This window comes from Sorex fumeus, unplaced genomic scaffold (genome assembly GCF_029834395.1).
Source record: "Sorex fumeus unplaced genomic scaffold, SorFum_2.1 ptg000054l, whole genome shotgun sequence".
Lineage (NCBI taxonomy): Eukaryota > Metazoa > Chordata > Mammalia > Eulipotyphla > Soricidae > Sorex > Sorex fumeus.
The window spans coordinates 27,847,970-27,868,458 of NW_026606111.1; the positions used below are offsets into that span (position 1 = coordinate 27,847,970).

General features: G+C 39.1%; 1 protein-coding gene across 1 annotated transcript in view; it reads left to right on the forward strand.

Moving 5' to 3' along the window:
* Positions 1-20,489, forward strand: part of FIG4 (FIG4 phosphoinositide 5-phosphatase) — a 138,119-nt gene that overhangs the window by 4,609 nt on the left and 113,021 nt on the right. Inside the window, exons 2-3 of the mRNA XM_056125023.1 lie at positions 11,058-11,156; positions 13,055-13,178. Of these exons, the coding sequence (XP_055980998.1) occupies positions 11,058-11,156; positions 13,055-13,178 (223 nt within the window). The remainder of the gene's footprint in view (positions 1-11,057; positions 11,157-13,054; positions 13,179-20,489) is intronic.

Genomic DNA, 20,489 nt, shown 5'->3' on the forward strand with positions numbered 1-20,489 from the left:
AGTAGACAAAAGTAAACCAAATTAAAAAAAAAACTTTTGGATTAAAAGACTGGTTAATAAAGGTTATCAAAGGGAAGGAGGAAAAATTAGGTAGGAAGTAGATAGGAAAGGTGACACATAAGTCAGAACAGGACATGTTAATGCATTATGTACATGAAACCTATACTTTAAGGTAAAGGTAAAGGTAAAGGCCCTCCCATTGATCATCGATTTGCCTGAGCGGGCCCAGTAACGTCTCCATTGGAGACTTTGTTGTTACTGTGTTTGGCGATAGCACAGCGGTAGGGTGTTCACCTTACAAGCGGCCAACATGGCCGACCCGAGTTCGATTCCTCCACCCCTCTTGGAGAGCCCGGCAAGCTACCGAGAGTATTCGATATACTTTAAAAATAATTTTTAAAGGAAACTGGTTAAACTAAAATACATAGCTTGAAGTTGGTGATTTAATATAAAGATGAGTTTGCTTCTAACATACAATCATGAACTCCAGATGGAACACGATAAGTAATTCATTTAACAGGAAATTCAGTATCTACTAACATCATCTTTAAAAAAAATAATGACAGGCTAATTAATCACTCACTTTTTATCTGAAGAAAATCAGATTTCTTGAAAGAGAAGTAAATTTAGGTTGTCTGACAGCTTCAATTAGTGTTAAACTTCACTTGAACTTTTACATTAAAGGTATTATTTTAAAAAATCACCCGGAAATTACTTCCCACAATCTAACTGTATTGCAACTCTTCCTCCTCACTTACTCAATCCAGCTGTTTTATTGGGCAGTGCAAAAAGAATAATGGGCCTCTAATAATCAAAAGGAATTTATTTTTTTCTTTGTATAAAGTTTATTATTTTTGTCTTTTTTTTAACTTTTTTTTTAAATGAATCACCATGAGATACAGTTACAAAGCTTTCATGTTTGAGTTTCGGTAATACAATGATTGAACACCCATCCCTCCACCAGTGAACATTTCCCACCACCAGTGTCCCCAGTATCCCCCCCACCCCTTCCCTACCCACCCTAGTCTCTATGGCAATTTCCCCTATGCTCTCTAATTTTGGGCATTATGGTTTGCGCTATAGATACTGAGAAGCTATCACATTTGGTCCTTTATCTACTTTCAGTACACATCTTCCATTCTGAATAATTCCTCCAACTATCATTGACTTAGTAATTCCAGCTGCCTTCTCCCCCAGCTTATGAGACAGGCTTCCAACTATGGAACAGTATTCCTGGCCCTTGTGTCTACTGTCCTTGGGTGTCAGTCTCATATTATGTTATTTTATATTCCACAAATTATTGCAGTCATTCTGTGTCTGCCCCTTTCTTTCTGACCCATTTCACTTAGCATGATACTCTCCATGACCATCCACATATAAGCAAATTTCATGACTTTATCTTTCTTAACAGCTGCATAGTATTCCATTGTGTAGATGTACCAAAGTTTCTTTTTTTTTTTTTGGTTGCATTAAAATACATTAAAATATCTTTTTTTTTTAAAAAAAATTTTATTAGTGAAACATCATGAGGTACAGTTGTAGACTTACAAATTTTTGTGCTTGGGTTTCAGTTATACAATGATTGAGTATACCCATTCCTCCATCAGTGCCCATTCTCCACCACCACTAATCCCAGTATCCCTCCCACCCCCCATCCCCCCATCCCACCCTGCCTCTGTGGCAGGGCATCCCTTTCATTCTCTCTCTCCTTTTGGGTGCTGTGGTTTGCAGAAGAGGCATTGGGTAACAATCATGTTCGTTCTATAGTCTACTTTCATCATGCATCTCCCATTCTGGGCGGATCTTCCCAACATCCTTTATTTGGTGCCCCCTTCTCTATCTGAGCTGCCTTTACCCCAGAGTGTGCGGCTGGCCTCCAAGCCATGGAGTAAACCTCCTGGGATGTACCAAAGTTTCTTTAACCAGTCGTCTGTTCTCAAGAACTCGGGTTGTTTCCAGATTTTGGCTATTGTAAACAGTGCTGCAATGAACATAGGAGTGCAGATGTCATTTCTACTGTGCTTTTTTGCACCCTTGGGGTATATTCCCAGAAATGGTATTGCGGGGTCATATGGAAGCTCAATTTCTAATTTTTGAAGGAATGTTCACACTGTTGTCCAAAAAGGCTGAACCAGTCAGCATTCCCACCAACAACGAAGGAACATTCCTTTCTCCCCACATCCACACCAACACTGGTTGCTTTTGTTCTTTTGAATGTGTGTCAGTGCATCTCCCTGATGATTAGTGATGTGCAGCATTTATTTTTTCATGTGCCTTTTGGCCATTTATATTTTTTTTTGAGGAAGCTCCTGTTCATTTCTTCTCCCTATTTTTTGATGCTCTTTGAGGTTTCTTCTTATACAATTCTACTAGTGTCTTGTATATCCTGGATATTAACCAATTGTCAGAGGGGTATTGGGTAAATATTCTTTTCATTCTGTGGGCTCTCTCTATATTTTGATCACTGTTTCTTTTGAGGTGCAGAAGCTTCTTAGTTTAATGTAATCCCATTTGTTTATGTTTGTTTCCACTTGCTTGGTCAGTGGTGTTTCATTCTTAAAGATGCTTTTAGCTTCAAAATCATGGAGGGTTCTGCCTGCATTTTCCTCCATGTACTTTACAGATTCAGGTCTGATATTGAGGTCTTTAATCTACTTTGATCTGACTTTTGTGCCTGGTGTTAGACAGAGGCCAGAGTTCATTTTTTTGCAGGTAGCTATCCAATTTTTTCCAGCACCACTTGTTGAAGAGAATTTCCTTGTTCCACTTTATATTTCTTGCTCCTTTATCAAAGATTGAGTGATTATATACTTGAGAATCTGTGACAGAATATTCAACTCTGTTTCACTGGTCTGCGTGTCTGTTTCTAGCCCAATACCATGCTGTTTTAATTACGACTGCTTTGATGTTGGGGAAAGTGATGCCACCCATCTTCTTTTTCCCAAGGATTGCTTTAGCTATTCATGGGGTTTTATTGTTCCATATGAATTTCAGAAGTGTTTTGTCTGTTTCTTTGAAAAGTGTCATGGGTATCCTGATAGGGACCTCGTTAAATCTGTATAGTGCTTTGGGAAGTATTGCCATTTTGATAATGTTAATCCTCCCTATCCATGAGCAGGGGATGTGTCTCCATTTCCTAGTGTCCTCTTTTATTTCTTGAAGTAGTGTTTTGTAATTTTCCTGGTATAGGTCCTTCACCTCTTTAGTTAAGCTGATTCTGAGGTACTTGATTTTCTGAGGTACTATTTTAAACGGGATTTTTTTTTTAATATCTCTTTCTTCTCTTTCATTATTTGTATATAAGAAAGCCATGGACGTTTGAGTGTTGCTTTATAATCAAAAGAAGTTTCTCCAAGTTTAATCTTTATAATTTCTGGACTTTGCTATTGGGAAAGATTCAAAACCCTTTATAAACACGTGGGAACTTTGTTGCATTCTAAATCAATTATTTAAAAAAATTGATTTGACCTTAATTTTTTTAATTGATTTATCATTAGTTTAGTATATTATAGAATTTTTGGGATTCAGCTTTCACATCTCTACATGTGTATATTTATTCCACCCCCCCATCCAAGTTCTGTGCTATTTTGCCACACACACCCCCTTCTCCCCCCACCTCATTCCTTTCTCCCTGCGACCTTCCCTCTTGTAACCACCATAGTTTTCTCCAAGCTTTGGAGTTAATTTTTGTTTTTGTTTGTTTTTATTTGCTATTGGACCACAACTGGCAGTGTTCAGGGGCTACTCCCAGCTCAGTGCTCAGGGATGACTGCTAGTAGTGCTGATGTGGAGTGATTATGTTACTTGATTTGCATATATTGGACTATCCTTGCAACCCTGGGATAAATCCTACTTGATCATGGTGTCTGGTTTTTATGATGTGCCCTTTTTCTTATTTTCATGTTGAAGGAACTTCTTACCGTTTCTTGTAGAACATGTCTTATGTTGTAAACTCTGTTATTGTTTGTCTGAAAAAGTTTTTGTTAGTGTAAATATGTCATTTCATTCTTCTCTAGTCTATATAGGAGACATTTCTCCTGAGAAATCTGATGAAAGTTTGATAGAGGTGTCTTTGTATGTTACTTTTTTCTTTTCCTTAGCAACCTTTAATATATATATGTGTATATATATATATCTTTAACTGTTTACTTTCAATAACTTAGCACTGTAGCACTGTTCTCCTGTTGTTCATGGATTTGCTCAAGTGGGCCCAGTAATGTCTCCATTGTGAGACTTGTTGTTACTGTGTTTGGCATATTGAATACGGCACGGTTAGCTGCCAGGCTTTGCCGTGCGGGTGAGATACTCTCGGTAGCTTGCCGGGCTCTCTGAGAGGGGCAGAGGAATTGAACCCGGCTCGGCTGGACCGGCCGCATGCAAGGCAAATGCCCTGCCACTGTGCTATCGCTCTAGCCCCTTCAATATGATAAATTATGGTGCAGATCAGTGTGAATTAATTGATTTGGATGTTTTTTCAGCTTCTGGGATATCTATGGTTGGTTCTTTCCTTGAGTTTGTGAAGTTCACAGCTATTATTTCTTTGACGTGTGCGCATATGTCCAACTGTGCCCCCTTTGCCCCTGCCCCAACACATACACAGCGGAGCCACAGTGGGAAAATCGGAGGAGACCCTCCTAACAGTGGACCTCCATCTTCCTAGACTACAACTCAATCCCTATTTGTGCCAAAAGTCTGTATTACAGTTCTGTGCCTCTGCATTTGTATCTGATTTAGATTTTGTTTTCGAGATGGGTTATTCCAGCAGTGCGTTTTGTTTTTACTGGTTTGGGGGCAACATCTAAGAGGTCTCTCTCAGTTGTCATTGGGGAACCACGTTGTGACAGGGATCCAACTTGGTCTGCCTCATGCAAAGTATAAGAAATCACTCTATCACAGAAAAATTAAGTATCAGTCCTGGGCCTGGTTTTCTCGGGAAACACATGCATCTGTATATCTATGTTTGTTCTCCATCTGTTTCATCATCTCTCTGGCAGGATCACAGTTTTATATCTCTGCCTGGAAGGTAGACTTTATTTCCACTACTTGTCTTCCCCCAGATACGTTAGTTCTACCAACAATTGGTGGTTGTTTCACATCATGCCAGATATTTCTGTATCTGTTAGTCCCCCTACCCACTTTGATTCCATGTTATAGTTTCCCCCCTTTAGATTTATGAATGCATGTGTTTCTCATGAAAACTGGGCTCAGGACTGATACTTAATTTTTTCTGTGATATATAGTAATTTAGGAGCCTTTATTGCCAACGTCTATTCCACTATTTCACTATAAATCTAGTTGTGTGTTTGTTATTGATGAGTTCGACGAGTTCTTGGTATATTTTATGTATTAATCCTTGTTGGATATGTGATGTGCAAGTATCTTCCCACTCAGTGGGGGTTTTTCTTTGGTTTATTTTCATAAATAGTAATGCTTAACTTTCAGAAAAAAGTCATGTTGATCATCTTTCATCTCAGTGGGCATTTTAATATAGCTTTTTATTTGCTTCATAATTATTCCCTATAACTCATGCCCAAGGCCTTCCCTCTCCACCCTTTCAAACATATCTACAAGACTTTATAAACAAATGTTTCCCCACTGTATTGATTTATGTGCACCCACGTATATGTATGTGTTTAGGCAATCCCAGCTGATGCATGCCTGATTTATGGAAATTATAGATTCTAATTTCCATGCTCTTGATTTTCTTAATTCTTTTAAGCATTTTATTAATCTCATTAGTCACTCGGACTTCAGACTGCCAGTCCTTGAGATGACCTTTCTAGCTCCTATAGTTCCTCATTAGAAGTTTTCATGAATATAATGTCAGATAGGCACATATTCTCTCCGAACTTTCCCATGTCAGGTGTTCTTATCAGTCTTATCTTCTTGACACAGTGGCAGGAACACTAGACTAGTTGCTCCTCACACTCACAGCAGTCTGACCATCCCAAGATCTCCTTTCATCATCCTGTAGTTTCTTTAGTGAACATATCCTTATTTTCCCAGCTCCTCTCTCTTTTTCTTTCTCTGGTTTGAGCTCTTATTCTGGTGGAGCATTTTTTTCCCTGTTGGTTCATGGGAAAGGGTTTAATGAATCTTACATTCCTCTCTCCAGAGTTAAGTCACACATACACACAAAAAAGATGTTTGGGAGTAATGGAAATTTCAGTCTTCTGTCTTTCCCCAGAAGAACTGAACTCTTCAATTTGCTGCGTTATTGATTTGTCCCTATCCCATTACTGAGACTGCCCATAGCAAGGCCACTTACAAGCTCCTATTGTCAAACTCTCTGGGCACTTCACTGTCTTTATCTTACTTGACCTCCAGCTCTACTTGATGTGAATGTGAGTGCTCTGACTATTCCCAAATGATCTCCATTTGCTTTGATGACTCTAACCTTCTATAATGACTCCCTGTCACTGACTCTTTTTCTTTGTTTTCTGAGCTAGTTCTTTTTTCATATCCATAAGTAATTTTCTGAATACCTCTAATTTTTTTTTAGGGGGAGCTCAGTTTCTGTCTTTATTCCTAGTAGTTTTAACATAGCCCTATGACTTTAAATGCCATTTATGTGCTGATAACAGCCACATGGTCTCTGCAGACTTGTAGCTTGATCTTTTTGGGCATACTGCAAACAGAACTCTGTTACTTTCCTCAGAAATGTTTCTTCTTCTCATCCTGACATTAGAACTCGTGCCACCTTTTAGCTAGTTGCTCAAATAAAAGTAATTGGACTAATTACTTTCATTCCATATCCAAGTCATCCATGAACTGAACCTATAACACATATCTTCAATTCGTCTTTTCCTTCAGGTGCTTAATCAATTCTTCTTTTCCTGTGCATTACACATATGAGACATTCAATACATTCACTATGCAAATTCAGCACATAATTAATTGGATTCTAGTTCTTAAAAAAGTCAGCTATAGTGGATTTGAAGGGCACACATGCAGACAATAGGTTGAATATTGATACTGTTATATTAGGGGTGTTACCATTGTGTGGGATAATGTTCTCATTTTTAAAAGAGATACAAGTTGAGGTTTTAGGAGGTGATAAATGTTATGTCATATGTGCGCTGCCGCGTGACATCTTATTATCTCATTCTTGCTTTGGACAACCTGGCAGGCTACCTAATGTAACCTGCCCACACGGCACAGTCTGGCAAACTCCCCGTGGCGTACCCAATATGCCAAATACCAGTAACAATGATGGGTCTCATTCTCCTAACCCTGAAAAAGCCTTGAATGTGGCACTTTTTAGAATCTCAGGGCTAGGATAAAGGAGATGTTACTGGTGCTTGCTTGAGGCAATCGACGAACAACAGGATGATCATGATCGTGATGTTATGGTACCGTGGCTTGTTTTCAAAGGGTTCATAAGAAAGGAAAAAAGCTAATCTCAAGACAGAAGAAAGAAAATGTAGCAACATATTAAGTATCAGTAACTCTAGGAAAAGGGCATATGGATTTTCAGTGTAGTATTTCATTATTTTTCATTGTTCTATTACTCTTCCCAGAGACTTTAAAAAGACATCAAAGTAAAAAACAGTTTAAATCAGTGGAGGAAAATGTCAGGAAAAGATTTTTTAGGACAAACTTAAATACTGAGATATGTTTTTCAAGCATAATATTAGATGTGACGAAGCCTATGAATACATATAGTTACAGAATTGGTGTGTTTAATGGGAGTAAGCATACTAATCGAAAAAGGCTTTCTGGAAGTCACCTTTTGAAAACATTGGGGTGAAAAAAATTAGATGTCCAGCAGAGGGCAGTGTAGGAGAGTGATTCTGTCCGCAGCTTGGGAATTGCACTTCTTGTTCTACCTCACTCACTCCACAAGAGGTCGCTAGTCCCTGCCGGAAAGATCTTGTTAGGATTAGACCACAAAAGGGAGTGTGCCTCCTTATACTGTTCCCCTTGTCTATCTCCCTTCTGAGACCGGCTTGTCTATCTGATGGATTTTTAACATCTCTGTTCTTGACTTCGTGGAGTCTTTGGATGGGTGTGGGTCTAGAAGGCGTAGATCTGCCCTTCTATGGGTGTGCTCCAGGGCCAAGAATGCATCTCCTCAGTAGCATCTAAGTCAGGCGTCCTGTCTTTCTTTGTGTGAATTGCTCCTGTTGCAGTTGATCTTAAGGTTTCCCAGAACTGGGCCAGAGAGCTAGTAGCACAGTGGGTTGGGCACTTGCCTTGCACAGTTCCCTTCCTTAAGACTGGTGTTATGCCCCTTACTAAGTGGTTGAATTCAAAGGGCTATTTTCCTGTGAGTTTGCTTTAAAAAATGATGGGTTTTAAATGTTTTAGGAGGTGATATGGAAATTAGTCTGTGGTTGACTGTGGCTCCTGTCAAACCAGATGGCTTTCAAGGCCAGGGAATCAGAAGCACAGAGGTATGAGAGGTTAACCCCTGCTTGCTTAGGTGCTTCTTATTAGATCATTTGAAGTAAGTGTTCAATTTTGATATAAAGGACTGAGGTGAGTGGGGGTGTGGGTGCAGACAGTTATGAGATGCTTGCTTGTTGCAGATGGTGATGGTGGTCTCAGTACATTGAGCTCTGTTTCAAGATTCTTGAAGGTCAAAGTTAGCATTGTGACAAAACCAGCCTCTCTGAAAATCTTGATCCGATCCTCACCAGCTAAGAACCCCTTCTCTGCTATTGTTGCATTCAGTTCATATATCCATGATAGTTATCTATTGGTAGTTATTAATTTGCATGTTCTTCTCTTTGGAGGAAAGTGACTAATTAAAATAGATTTGTGCATGCTCCTATTGCAGTTCTATTCTGGCCCTGCAGAAGTGGTCCTCCTTCTTAGCTTCTTAGCTACTTTTTCCTGTTTTTTTTTTTTTTCGGGGGGGGGAGGGAGGTTGAGTTTCTCTTTCTCCAAACCAGAGCATACTTCTTCTTTATTTTTTTCCTTTTTGGGTTGTACCCGGTGATGCACAAGGGTTTACTCCTGGCTCTGCACTCAGGAATTTACTCCTGGCAGTGCTAGGGGGACCATATGGGATGCTGGGAATCGAACCCAGGTCAGCCGCGTGCAAGGCAAATGCCCTACCCGCTGTGCTATCGGTCCAGCGCCCAGAACATACTTCTTAATGTCTTAAACAATATAGGAGAAAAGAGAGGTGCCATTCAATGACTAAACCTTTGTGTTGAGCACTGTTCACTGTGTTAGGTATTTTATAATCGCTTTCCCTCTTAATCTAGTTCTCTAATAAACACACCAAAAGTCTTCTCCTTTCAGATCTTTGTATTGTGTATTACCATTTCCTTTCCTGGAAACTCTTTTTCCTCAAGCCCTGAAAATGTTTTCTGGTTTTCCTCACTCTCTTTCCTCACCTACCCTCCCTTCCCCTTCTCTCCCCTTCTCTCCCCTCCCCTCTCCTCCCTCCCTCCTCTTCCCTCTTCCATTCACCCCAACCTCCTATTCTTGGGCTGATTTCCTCCCTTTCTTCTCAGCAGGGGGTCAGGTATCAGGAAGGCAATTCGCTGAGACCAGGCTTGTACTCATATCTATGACTTCCTCCCTCTTCTGTCTGTGCTCTTTGAGCTGCCCCCAGTGCATCAAGTTAGTTTGTGATTTATTCATTTATTTATCTTTTTTGGTTTTGGGACCACACCCAGATGTGCTCCAGGCTTATTCCTGGCTCAGTCCTCAAAGATCACTCCCGGTGGTGCCATATGTGGTGACAGGAATAGAACCAGGATTGGCTGCATGCAAGCCAAGTGCTTTAACCCCTGTAGTGTCTTTTCAGTTCGGTCTATGAACTTTTAATATCACTCCTTTATTTTCACATAATAACAGGTAGTGTCATGTAGAATATACAGGTTTTTCAATTAGTTTTCCTCTGAAGACAGGGCTTTCATTTCGTAATGGAAATTTTGTTATTTATAATCTGGAAGTTTAGATCAGACCTTTATAGGCATATACATTTATATATATCTTTAATAATAAAGCATCCATTCATTTTTGCAGACTTAGCATTAAGACAACACAACTGGGTAACCTCATTCTGATGTAAGAAAAACCTTACTTTAAAAACTTACACCCATTCTAAGACTTAATTCAAGTCCTGACTATGACATTTTTTGCATCTGTACTAATTCACGTTAATCTTTTCTGTGTGGAATTCCTGCTGTGGTCAACATACTTCAGTTTGACCTTCAATCTTGAGAACCTCATTACTTAATTGTGTTTCTGTGTCTTATCTAACCAACAATATGGTGAGAGGCCAGCAGACTGTGACAATGTCTTTTGATTTTCAGTATGCTTAAAAATGCCACTTTAAAAAGGACAATTTTGAGTGAATTTGTCTTTATTTTTGCTAGTGGAGCTTTATTTTATTAAATGTAACTGTAAATATTTATTTACTTTGGTTTCCTTAAAAGGATTTTTATTTAAATATAAGATTATTCTTTTCTACACTTTCATTATTCATTTTATCTTCTGTGTTCACTGAAGAAGACTAATGTGTTTAAGTATAATGCTCCAAGGAAGTGTTTCAGGAAAGATGGAACATTAATTATTTCCTATAGCTTATCTATAAAAAGCTATTGAGAAAGTACACTCATCTTAATCTTTCATAGGACTTTGCAATAGATTTTAATAATAAAGCATCTATTCATTTTAGTCATTTTTAGTCTTCTCTAGACATTTTATAAAGATACATTTGTTAAAATATTAATATTTTAATAGCTATAATTGTCTCAGTATTTCTAATTATATGCTGAGTTTTCTGATTCTTAACAGAGCTGCTCCTTCCTGGAAAAGTTTAAACATCAGTCTCCAATCTCTGTACAGCATAATTAAATTCACCCGACCTGGTTTCTGGGTGCATTTCAGATGTCAGACTGATGTTTATCATAACACCATGAACACTATTCAATTTTAAAACTGACCTTTGGAAATCAATCTTTTTAAAAATCTGCCAGATATGCTGAACAGAAATATGATTTTTAAAAGTAACCTTAATGAATGTATTTATTCTCAAAACTGAAAGTAGTTCTAAAATGTTTTTACAAACTGATATCATACCTTTTTCTTTTTAGAGATACTTTCTAGTTGGGAGCAATCATGCAGAAACAAAATACCGGGTTTTGAAAATTGATCGAACTGAACCAAAAGATTTGGTCATCATTGATGATAGGGTAAGTATCTTGTAAGCCCAACTACTGCTGTTTAAATATGGGGCTATCCTTATTGTCTCCTAATGATAGATACTTTTTTTTTTTTTTTTTTTTTTTGCTTTTTGGGTCACACCCGGCAATGCACAGGGGTTATTCCTGGCTCTGTACTCAGGAATTACTCCTGGCGGTGCTCAGGGGACCATATGGGATAATGGGAATCGAACTCAGGTCGGCCACGTGCAAGGCAAATGCCCTATCCGCTGTGCTATTGCTCCAGCCCCTGATAGGTAATTTTTAACCATAATTGAAAAAGTACAGTTAGTTTTCTTGGTTGACTGACATTTGAATTTTTAACCTGGTTTCTAGAAATTATCAATATGGAGAATTATGCCACAAGTGTAATTTGTCCCTCATTTTGATTTGTTTTACAAAACAAGTTCTTTGGGTAAGATAACATTTTTGAATGCTGAAAAACATTAGCTTTATTTTTTCTTTTTGGGTCACACCCGGTGATGATCAGGGGTTACTTCTGGCTCTGCACTCAGAAATTACTCCTGGCGGTACTTGGGGAACCATATGGGATGCTGGGAATCGAACCTGGGTCGGCCACGTGCAAGGCAAATGCCCTACCCGCTGTGCTATCACTCTAGTCCAAAAAAGATTAACTTTTAAAGCATTGATCATAACTTTTAATAGTGCACCTACCAGAGTAAAAATTACTATGCTTTTAATTGATGCTACTTGAAGTCATAAAGGACTTTTATACTGCTGAGCTTTTATTATATTCCTACAAATCATCTCTAGGCGATCTTTTAATGACTAGAGAAATAACCACCCTGATGTTATAGTATCCAAAGTAAATAATAAAGAGAACTTAGTTCACGTGGCTGGTAGGACAGTACTTGCCTTGCACACAGTTGGCTAGGGTTCATTCCCAGTACTGTTCAAGTGTTCCCCTGCACTAAGTGATCCCTGAGTATAGAGCCAGGTGTAAACCCTGAGCACCACTGGGTGTGGCTCCTGTACCACAAAAATAGAAAAAAATAAATGAATAAAATTGAAATATAATATTGTAGTGTTGAATAGTTAATGTTAACTCTTTGAACACAAACCTATTCAGGACAGACTTACTCTTCTAAAAATTTTATTTGGTAAAATCACAAAGTTATTTATGATTGGGTTTCAGACATGCAATGTTTCAACATCAACCTCTCCACCATTGCACCCTCTTCCCCCATTTGCCTCTCTCCTACCAGTCTGCCACTCCAGTAGGTGTTTTTTTTTCCTTCTTAAGTTTATGCATTGTGAAGTACAGATTTGTTCTTTGTATTGACATTTCTGTTTGAATATTTATAAATCCATGTAGATTTGCAATCTACAAAATAAATTTGTAGATATTGTTCAAAACCCATCACCTCTAAGATATTTGAAAAACTCTTTTCTATGTTTTAAATTTTTTTAGGTTAATATATATTGTGAGTTTCACATTCCTGAGGTCATCAGCTACCTGTCTCCCCACCCACAGGCAGTATCGGAGTTTTTATTAGTATAATGTGATGATTTTTGACTTATTTGGGGCAGGATGGGCTTACCAGCGATCACTTTGAGAATCAAAATTTTTTATAAAGGTTTTTAAGGAGTTAAAAGATTTCTTGAAATTGGTCAGTACATCCCTTATATCTCTCAATCATTGTCTGGTTCGGAGGGTAAAGTTTTAACATTTTATATTTTAGTAAAGTTTTAACCATTTTTAAGTGTTAGGCTTTTTTGGCATTAAAATGATAACTTAGTCTTAGACCACTTCTTAATTTTATATGAAATGGCTGATAGTTTTATAGGCAACTTTGAATTTTTAGCGGTAAATTAAATAATCCAAAGCAGGAACATAGCCTTAACAGACTATATTTGCTTATTTTCAGCATGTGTATACTCAACAAGAAGTGAGAGAGCTTCTCGGTCGCTTGGATCTAGGAAATAGAACAAAGACCGGGCAGAAAGGCTCCTCTGGTTTATTCCGAGCTGTTTCTGCTGTTGGTATTGTAGGTAAGAAAAATGCCTCCGTATTATGGCTTTTTCCCCCTGCCCATGGACCACTTAAAGGGAGCTTGCAAGCTATTAGCTTTATATTTGTGGCCCATCACCTGTGGCTTTGTTTTTTTAAATATCACTATTAGATCTGAGACAGTCTTTATGCAGCACTTACGCTGTATTCATTTTTATAACACTGCAGATGCAAAATGCTTTTGCCCTTTCAGGTGTTTGCCGTCGGTGTTGTTAAGCAGTGAGAAAGTAAAACTTAGCTTGGGCTGTGAGCATATACCCTGCCATTTATTGGGTGGCAAAATGATACTGGTGAAAAATCAGCTTTAAAAAGTAGCAGGGATTCCTCCCATTGACTTACTGCAGCTATAAGCAACCCTCTTTCTTTGAATGCCTCCTTGCATTCTTGTTTGAGAACAAACTGTTCTCTAGACCCACAGCCTGTCCGAGTCTTTACCATTTGAAATCATCTCAGTAAGAAAATATTCCCCTCTTTGACTTTGAGTCATTTTGACACAGAGAAGCATTGGTTCCTTAGGACACAGTCCATCTGTCACTATGCTAACCTTATCATTTTCATGGAGCTGGCTACTCTGAGTCTGCTTCTTCATTGAGATTTGATGTTTCTCTCTTCGTCACAGTTTGAACCTCTTCATTTGAAGTTTTATTGAAATGCTAACTTTCCCCTCCAGTCCTGTAGTAAGTTCCTTAATGTTTTTCTTTCATGCACAAATAGGGAAATAACTCTGGTCTGTCAGGCATTTTCCATCTGGCCTGTGGGCCCCATGGTTCTCTGGTGTGTAATGTTCCTTGACGCAGTGGGTCAGTCAGCCTGTCTTTGCTGTGGACGGATGAGTTCCTCAGTAGATTTAGGCTGATTGGACAAGGATGAGGGACAAAAACTAACACACAAGGGACAACTCCCAGACTGCAAGTAAGAGCTAAGCCATTGGAGCTTTTCCTTGTGTGTTGGTTTTTGTCTCTCATCCTAGTATAGAAGGCCTAAGACGAACCAGGAGTACATCCTGTGTGTTATTGGAAGCGGATCTATAGATGTCTAAATCACTAGAGCCAACACTACGGTAAGCAAGAAACCCAGACTACTCCAATTAAATTTGAAAGTGTGTCTATCCAAGAGACAGGTATGAAGCCTGCGAGGGAACATGTGGTAGATTCATGCAGATGCTGGTCGTGGGATTGGAGTGGGGAACATTATGTGCCTGAAAACAGCATTATAAATCACTGTGCCTCACTAAAAATAAAATTCGTTTAAAATAAAAATAGAACGTTTAGAGCAACAGTTAGAAAAAAATCAAGCAGAATAGTAAAAGGGTATTGTTGGAGATTACATAAAGGTCCAAAGGACTTCATTCTAGAATGGCCAGAAAAGATTTCATGGAGGATATGGCCAAGGAGCAAGATTTGGGTGGACCTGACTACTGTCTCTGTCAAAGGAGTGAGAAAAGTGGCCATATTTGTGTACAGTGCCACATCATGTGAAACTGGTTTGGTCTGGTAAGGAAGAGAGGTGGTTGGATATTGTGGTAGAAATGATTGGTTAAACAGCCATAACATATTATGAAGTCCTTGGAGGAGAAAGCTACCCTTGAATTATTGCTGACTGGAAAAAGCATATTTTTTATCACATGACCTCTGTTGTTTTCTGTTTGTTTGCTTTGGGCCACATTCCATTTGAGCTTCAGACTTAATTCTGACTCAGTGCCCAGGAATTGCTCCTGTTGTAGCTCTGGGGACCATATGTGGTGTCAGGTATCAGAACCAAATCGGCTATCTGCAAGACAAGCGCCTTAATGCCTGTGCTGTCTCTTGGGCCCTGCTAACTCCAGTTTAAAACAAAACAAAACAACCCAGATACTTGTATGCTTATGTGACTGTTGGAGTCCCAGGACACAGCATTACAGAGGTTTTTCTTTACATCTTACCTGTAGTTTTTGAACATTTCTGCGATGAGAAATGATTTCATTTTGCTCCATGTTTGTTTTTCAAAATTATTAAAGGTGGGCATTCTTCCGCCATTCTACCCAGTTGCCTTCCTAAGAGACCATGTTGCAGGATCCTTACCTGTCCCTAGAGATATTCTAGACTTTGTTCAAGCAAACAATCTATTCTCTAAGTTGCTCTGTTTTCCTATAATATAGTTGGAGATAAGACCTTTATCATCAATATAAACCAGTTTCATTAAAAAGAAAAAAAGACTAGCTCTTGTTCTCTTCTCTCTTGACTATAGATGGTATAAATCAGTCAGTTATCTATTGAAAGTGCTCTACCTTAAAACTCTGCCACATGAAGGAAAAGAGATTTTATTAGATATGGGGAGAGAGAACTCTGGTGGGGGTGATGCAGAGGCACAGGCCAGATGCTTGTGAGTGCTGGGCTCCTGGAAGCTGCTGGGTATGCTGGGTGTGGGACAGAACCTCCTGGCCTTGGGGTGCCTTGCAGAGGGCACTTGTAGCCCCATCAAAGCCTATGCAACATTTATTTTTTTGTGTGTAATTTCGATTGAGCCATTGGTATCTCTTGATGTTAATGCAATTCATATAACCTGGAATTTATGATATGGTTTCAAATGCTTATGTTGTTAGATTTTCTGATGCACTTTCTGTTTCATGGGTATTTGTTGAGACTGATTATAACCAGTTACATATGTAATTATATTTGTGATTATAACCTGTATGGGCTGGAGCAATAGCACAGCGGTAGGGCGTTTGCCTTACAAGTGGCCAACATGGCTGACCTGAGTTCGATTCCTCCACCCCTCTTGGAGAGCCCGGCAAGCTACCGAGAGTATCTCACCCACACGGCAGAGCCTGGCAAGCTCCCCGTGACGTATTTGATATGCCAAACACAGTAACAACCAGTCTCAAAATGGAGATGTTATTGGGCCCGCTCGAGCAAATTGATGAACAATGGGAGGACTGTGATGATGATGTGATAACCTGTATAAGTGAGTTTTTCTTACCGAACTCATAGCTCTTACATGGCACCTTATTAGGTGTATTTTGTGTTGTAAGTGGCTGCAAGGGAAAGCCAAGAGTGGTTGGTGACTAGTTTCCCCTTCAGACTGGCCCCTTTTCTACCCCTTCTGCTTAGTTTTGCCAGATCCTAAGAGATTACATGCTTAATGGATAAGTGAGGGTACTTGAAGCAAGGCTGTGTATGTCTTGTGAGTTTACATGTCAAATTTTGGTAAATTCCATATATGTTAACTTCTACTTTGTTATTTAGTTTAAAAAATGGAAATAAAATGTGTCCTAAATACAGCAGCTTAATTTAAATATTAGTTACTTAATGGATTAGATTTATTGCCTTTGACGCTGTTACTTATTGCAATTTCTTTTGATGGAAATTTCCTAAAGTATGTGTAATATTGAATGCCTCATTAGTCAGGGCTTATTACTCATAATTGAACCTTTCTTGATGATGAAGTCGAACAAAGAGAGGAACAGTTATTGAACTGTGCTTAAAAACAGCTGCCCTTGGGTATTCTCAAGTTATATTGAGCAGTCTGACTTTACATTACATTTCCACTAGATTACTATACTTTGTTTTTTTATGGGTCTTTTATTATACGATCTTGGACTATTTGCTTTTGGTAATATTTTATACCTCATTTAAAAAGTTATTGATAAGTAAGTTTATAATACCAGAAGCTTTATTTTCATCAATTGATAACCAAGTTTATAAGCAGGTATTTCTTTCTTTCTTTCTTTCTTTCTTTCTTTCTTTCTTTCTTTCTTTCTCTCTCTCTCTCTCTTTCTCTCTCTTTCTCTTTCTCTCTCTCTCTTTCACTCTCTCTCTTTCTCTCTCTCTTTCTCTTTGCACAAGAATTAGTTCATGAACTCTGGGTGAGGACTAAGGGTATTTGCACATTTCTCTGAAAGATGATATTCTTTGGTGTTGTGGTGTGAGAATTCTTAATGTGAAATCACTGAAAGAATGATCTAGAAGGGCTAGAGAGCCAGTTCAGAGGATAGAGCACTTACCTTGGACATGGCTGACCTGGCTTGGATCCTGATGCTATATATGATTCCCTAGCAGGAGTGTCAGGGGTGATTCCTGATCTCAGAGCTAGGAGTAAACCCTGGGCACTGCTGGGTGTGGTCCCAAAGCAAAAACAGCAAAAGGAATGACCTAATAGACTAATACAAAATGTACTAAGTAAATATTTATTATTTTTTTTAAAAATGCATTTCATATTTTAGTTCAAGTGAATAAAACTTTGAGTAGAGAAAAATAAATGGGTGGTTAATAAAAACTTGCAATTGCTTAGTTATTTCTTAGGAATAGTGAGGGATAGTGAAATAGCAAAACACTATATTCTTACCTTTAAGAAGATATATTATTTAGTTGTCAAAATAGTACTTGTGTGGAATGACTAGACTAGTTGTTTTCTATTCTGTGGCTAATTTGTGAGTATTTTTGCAGGACTGTTAAAATGGTTAATTAAGTTCAAAATCTGTAAATACATGCTACCAGTAGTGAAGGACCAGAATTTTCATATCAACAGATGATATTGCTTTGCAGACTTCTTGGCAGCTCGGACTTCTTGTGAGTCATCATACAGGTTCAGTAATACACAGACTAGTCTTTGAAACAAGTTTGTTGATTATGTACTATGATGCTGATGCTGTGGCAATCTCACGTTGTTCCAAAAATTTTTAAACCCATGCTTTTAGGTTTTCTATTTTGCATTAGCTGGTACCAAGAATTCATGGACTTTACCTGGTCCTAAGACACATACTGTAGCTACCTTGCTTTTCTTTCTTTGTTTGCCTCCCTCCCTCCTTCCCTCCCTCCCCTCTCCCTCTTTCTCTTTTTCTTTCTTCTTTCTTTTTCTTTCTCCCTGTCTTTTTTTTTTTTCTTTTTGGGTCATACCTGGCGATACACAGGGGTTACTCCTGGCTCTGCGTTCAGAAGTCACTCCTGGTGGTGCTCAGGGGACCATGATGGGATGCTGGGAATTGAACCCAGGTAGGCCGTGTGCAAGGCAAACACCCTATCCGCTGTGCGCTCTCTCTCTCTCTCTTTTATATTTCTTTCCCTCCCTCCCTCCCTCCCTCCCTCCCTCCCTCCCTCCCTCCCTCCCTCCCTCCCTCCTTTCCTTCCTTTCTTTTCTTCCCTCCACACTTTGATGTGCTCAGAGTTTACTCCTGACACTGTGCTTAGGGGTTACTCTTGACACACCAGGGAACCATATGCAGTTCCAGAAATTGAACCAGGGTCAGCCAACTGTAAGGCAAATGCCTTAACCACTATACTATCTCTGTGATCCTGCTGTGTCCATTCCTAACCTGCTCTATTGCTTGATAATGACATTATGAGTTTTAGGAAACCAAGATGGGATCATGAGCATCCCTCACAAAATTATTTCTGGTGTGTTGCAGGTGGCCAGCTGTCCCTACTACTCAGCTCTATAAACATTCCAGCCACTTCTGATGTATAGCCAGTCTAAGAATCATTCCTTTTCCTGCCTATGTTACTGATCAAAGAGCGATAGAATAAGTGTGATTGTAGTGGCTAAATTATAATATTTAAAACAAGGTCTCAAAAATACATCACATGCAGATCAAAACCACAGATCACATGCAGATCAAAACCACAGATCACACCACAGAGATTGGCCCATATCCACAAGAACAAAAGCAACTGGTACTGGCTCAGATGGGACGAGAAAGGGACCCTCCTTCACTGCTGGTGGGAATGCCGACTGGTTCAGCCCTTTTGAAAAACAGTATGGACGATTCTCAAAAAATTAGAAATTGAGCTCCCATTTGACCCAGCAGTACCACTCCTGGGAATATATCCCAGAGAGGCAAAAAAGTATAGTCGAAGTGACATCTGCAATTGTTGGTTCATTGCAGCACTCCTTACAATAGCCAGAATCTGGAAAAAACCTGAGTGCCTGAGAACAGATAACTGGTTAAAGAAACTTTGGTACATCTACACAATGGAGTACTATGTAGCTGTTAGAAAAGATGAAGTCATGAAATTTACATACAAGTGGTACTACATGGAAAGTATCATGTTAAGTGAAATGACTCAGAAAGAAAGGGATAGACATAGAAAGATTGCATTCATCTGGGGAACATAAAGTAACAAAATAGGAGACTAACACCCAAGAATGGCCGAGATTAGTACCAGGAATTTTACTCCATGGCTTGGAGGCCAGCCACACATGCTAGGGGAAAAGGGAGCTCAGATAGAGAGAGGAACACCAAATAAAGGGTGTTGGGAGGATCCTCCCAGGATGGGAGAAGCATGCTGAAAGTAGACTATAGACCAAACATGATTGTCACCCATTGCCTCTTTTGCAAACCACAACACCCAATAAGAGAGAGAGAACAAAAGGGAATGCCCTGCCACAGAGGCAGGGTGGGATTGGGGGTAGGGGGGGTGGGAGGAATCCTGGGATCTGTGGTGGTGCGAAATGGGCACTGGTGGAGGGATGGGTATTTGATCATTGTATAATTGAAACCCAAGCACAAAAATTTGTAAGTCTACAACTGTACATCATGGTGTCTCACTAATAAAAATTAAAAAAAAATGCAGTGACATTTTAAGGAAGAAAACTGTTAAATGGGAAAAAGACAAAGACTTAAAAAATAAAAGATAAAACATATCACAGAATAAAGCTCTCATTCAAAATAAAAAAAAATAGATCACAAATCCCGAGATAATAATGACAAACAGTTGCAGAATTTGGCTCTCAGACTCATGAGGGAGCAGTAGACTTAGAGTTGCTTTAATTCCAGAGGGCTCTATTGTGTAAAGACTCGGAGCCTTGTGGAGATTTTCCATACTTCTCTTCCAGAGCCCACTTTTTCCTAAAGGCTTTCAGGATAATGACTAGCTCTCATGCTGGTCCCCAAATTTTGCATTTTCCTCTTTGGTGGACTGGTGGGTTTTCTCAAGACATGAGAAGCAGGACAGTGCTCTGTTCTCTCGTGTGTGTGTGTGTGTGTGTGTGTGTGTGTGTGTGTGTGTCTGTGTGTGTGTCTGTGTGTGTATTTTTAAATAAATTTTATTTTTGGCATTTGGGCCACACTTGGCATTGATCAGGGCTTACTCCTAGCTCTCTGCTCAGGGATCACTCCTGGCGGTGTGCTGAAGATTGAACCCAGGCAAACCAAATGCATGCCAAGTACCTTACACACTGTATTATCCATTGTGGCCCCTATTATTATTATTATTATTATTATTATTATTATTATTTAAATGTCATCTGAAGTGACCCAGCCTTCTCTACTTGGAGAGGGAGGAAATCTCCTTTGCATTGTGATTGTTATCTGGGCT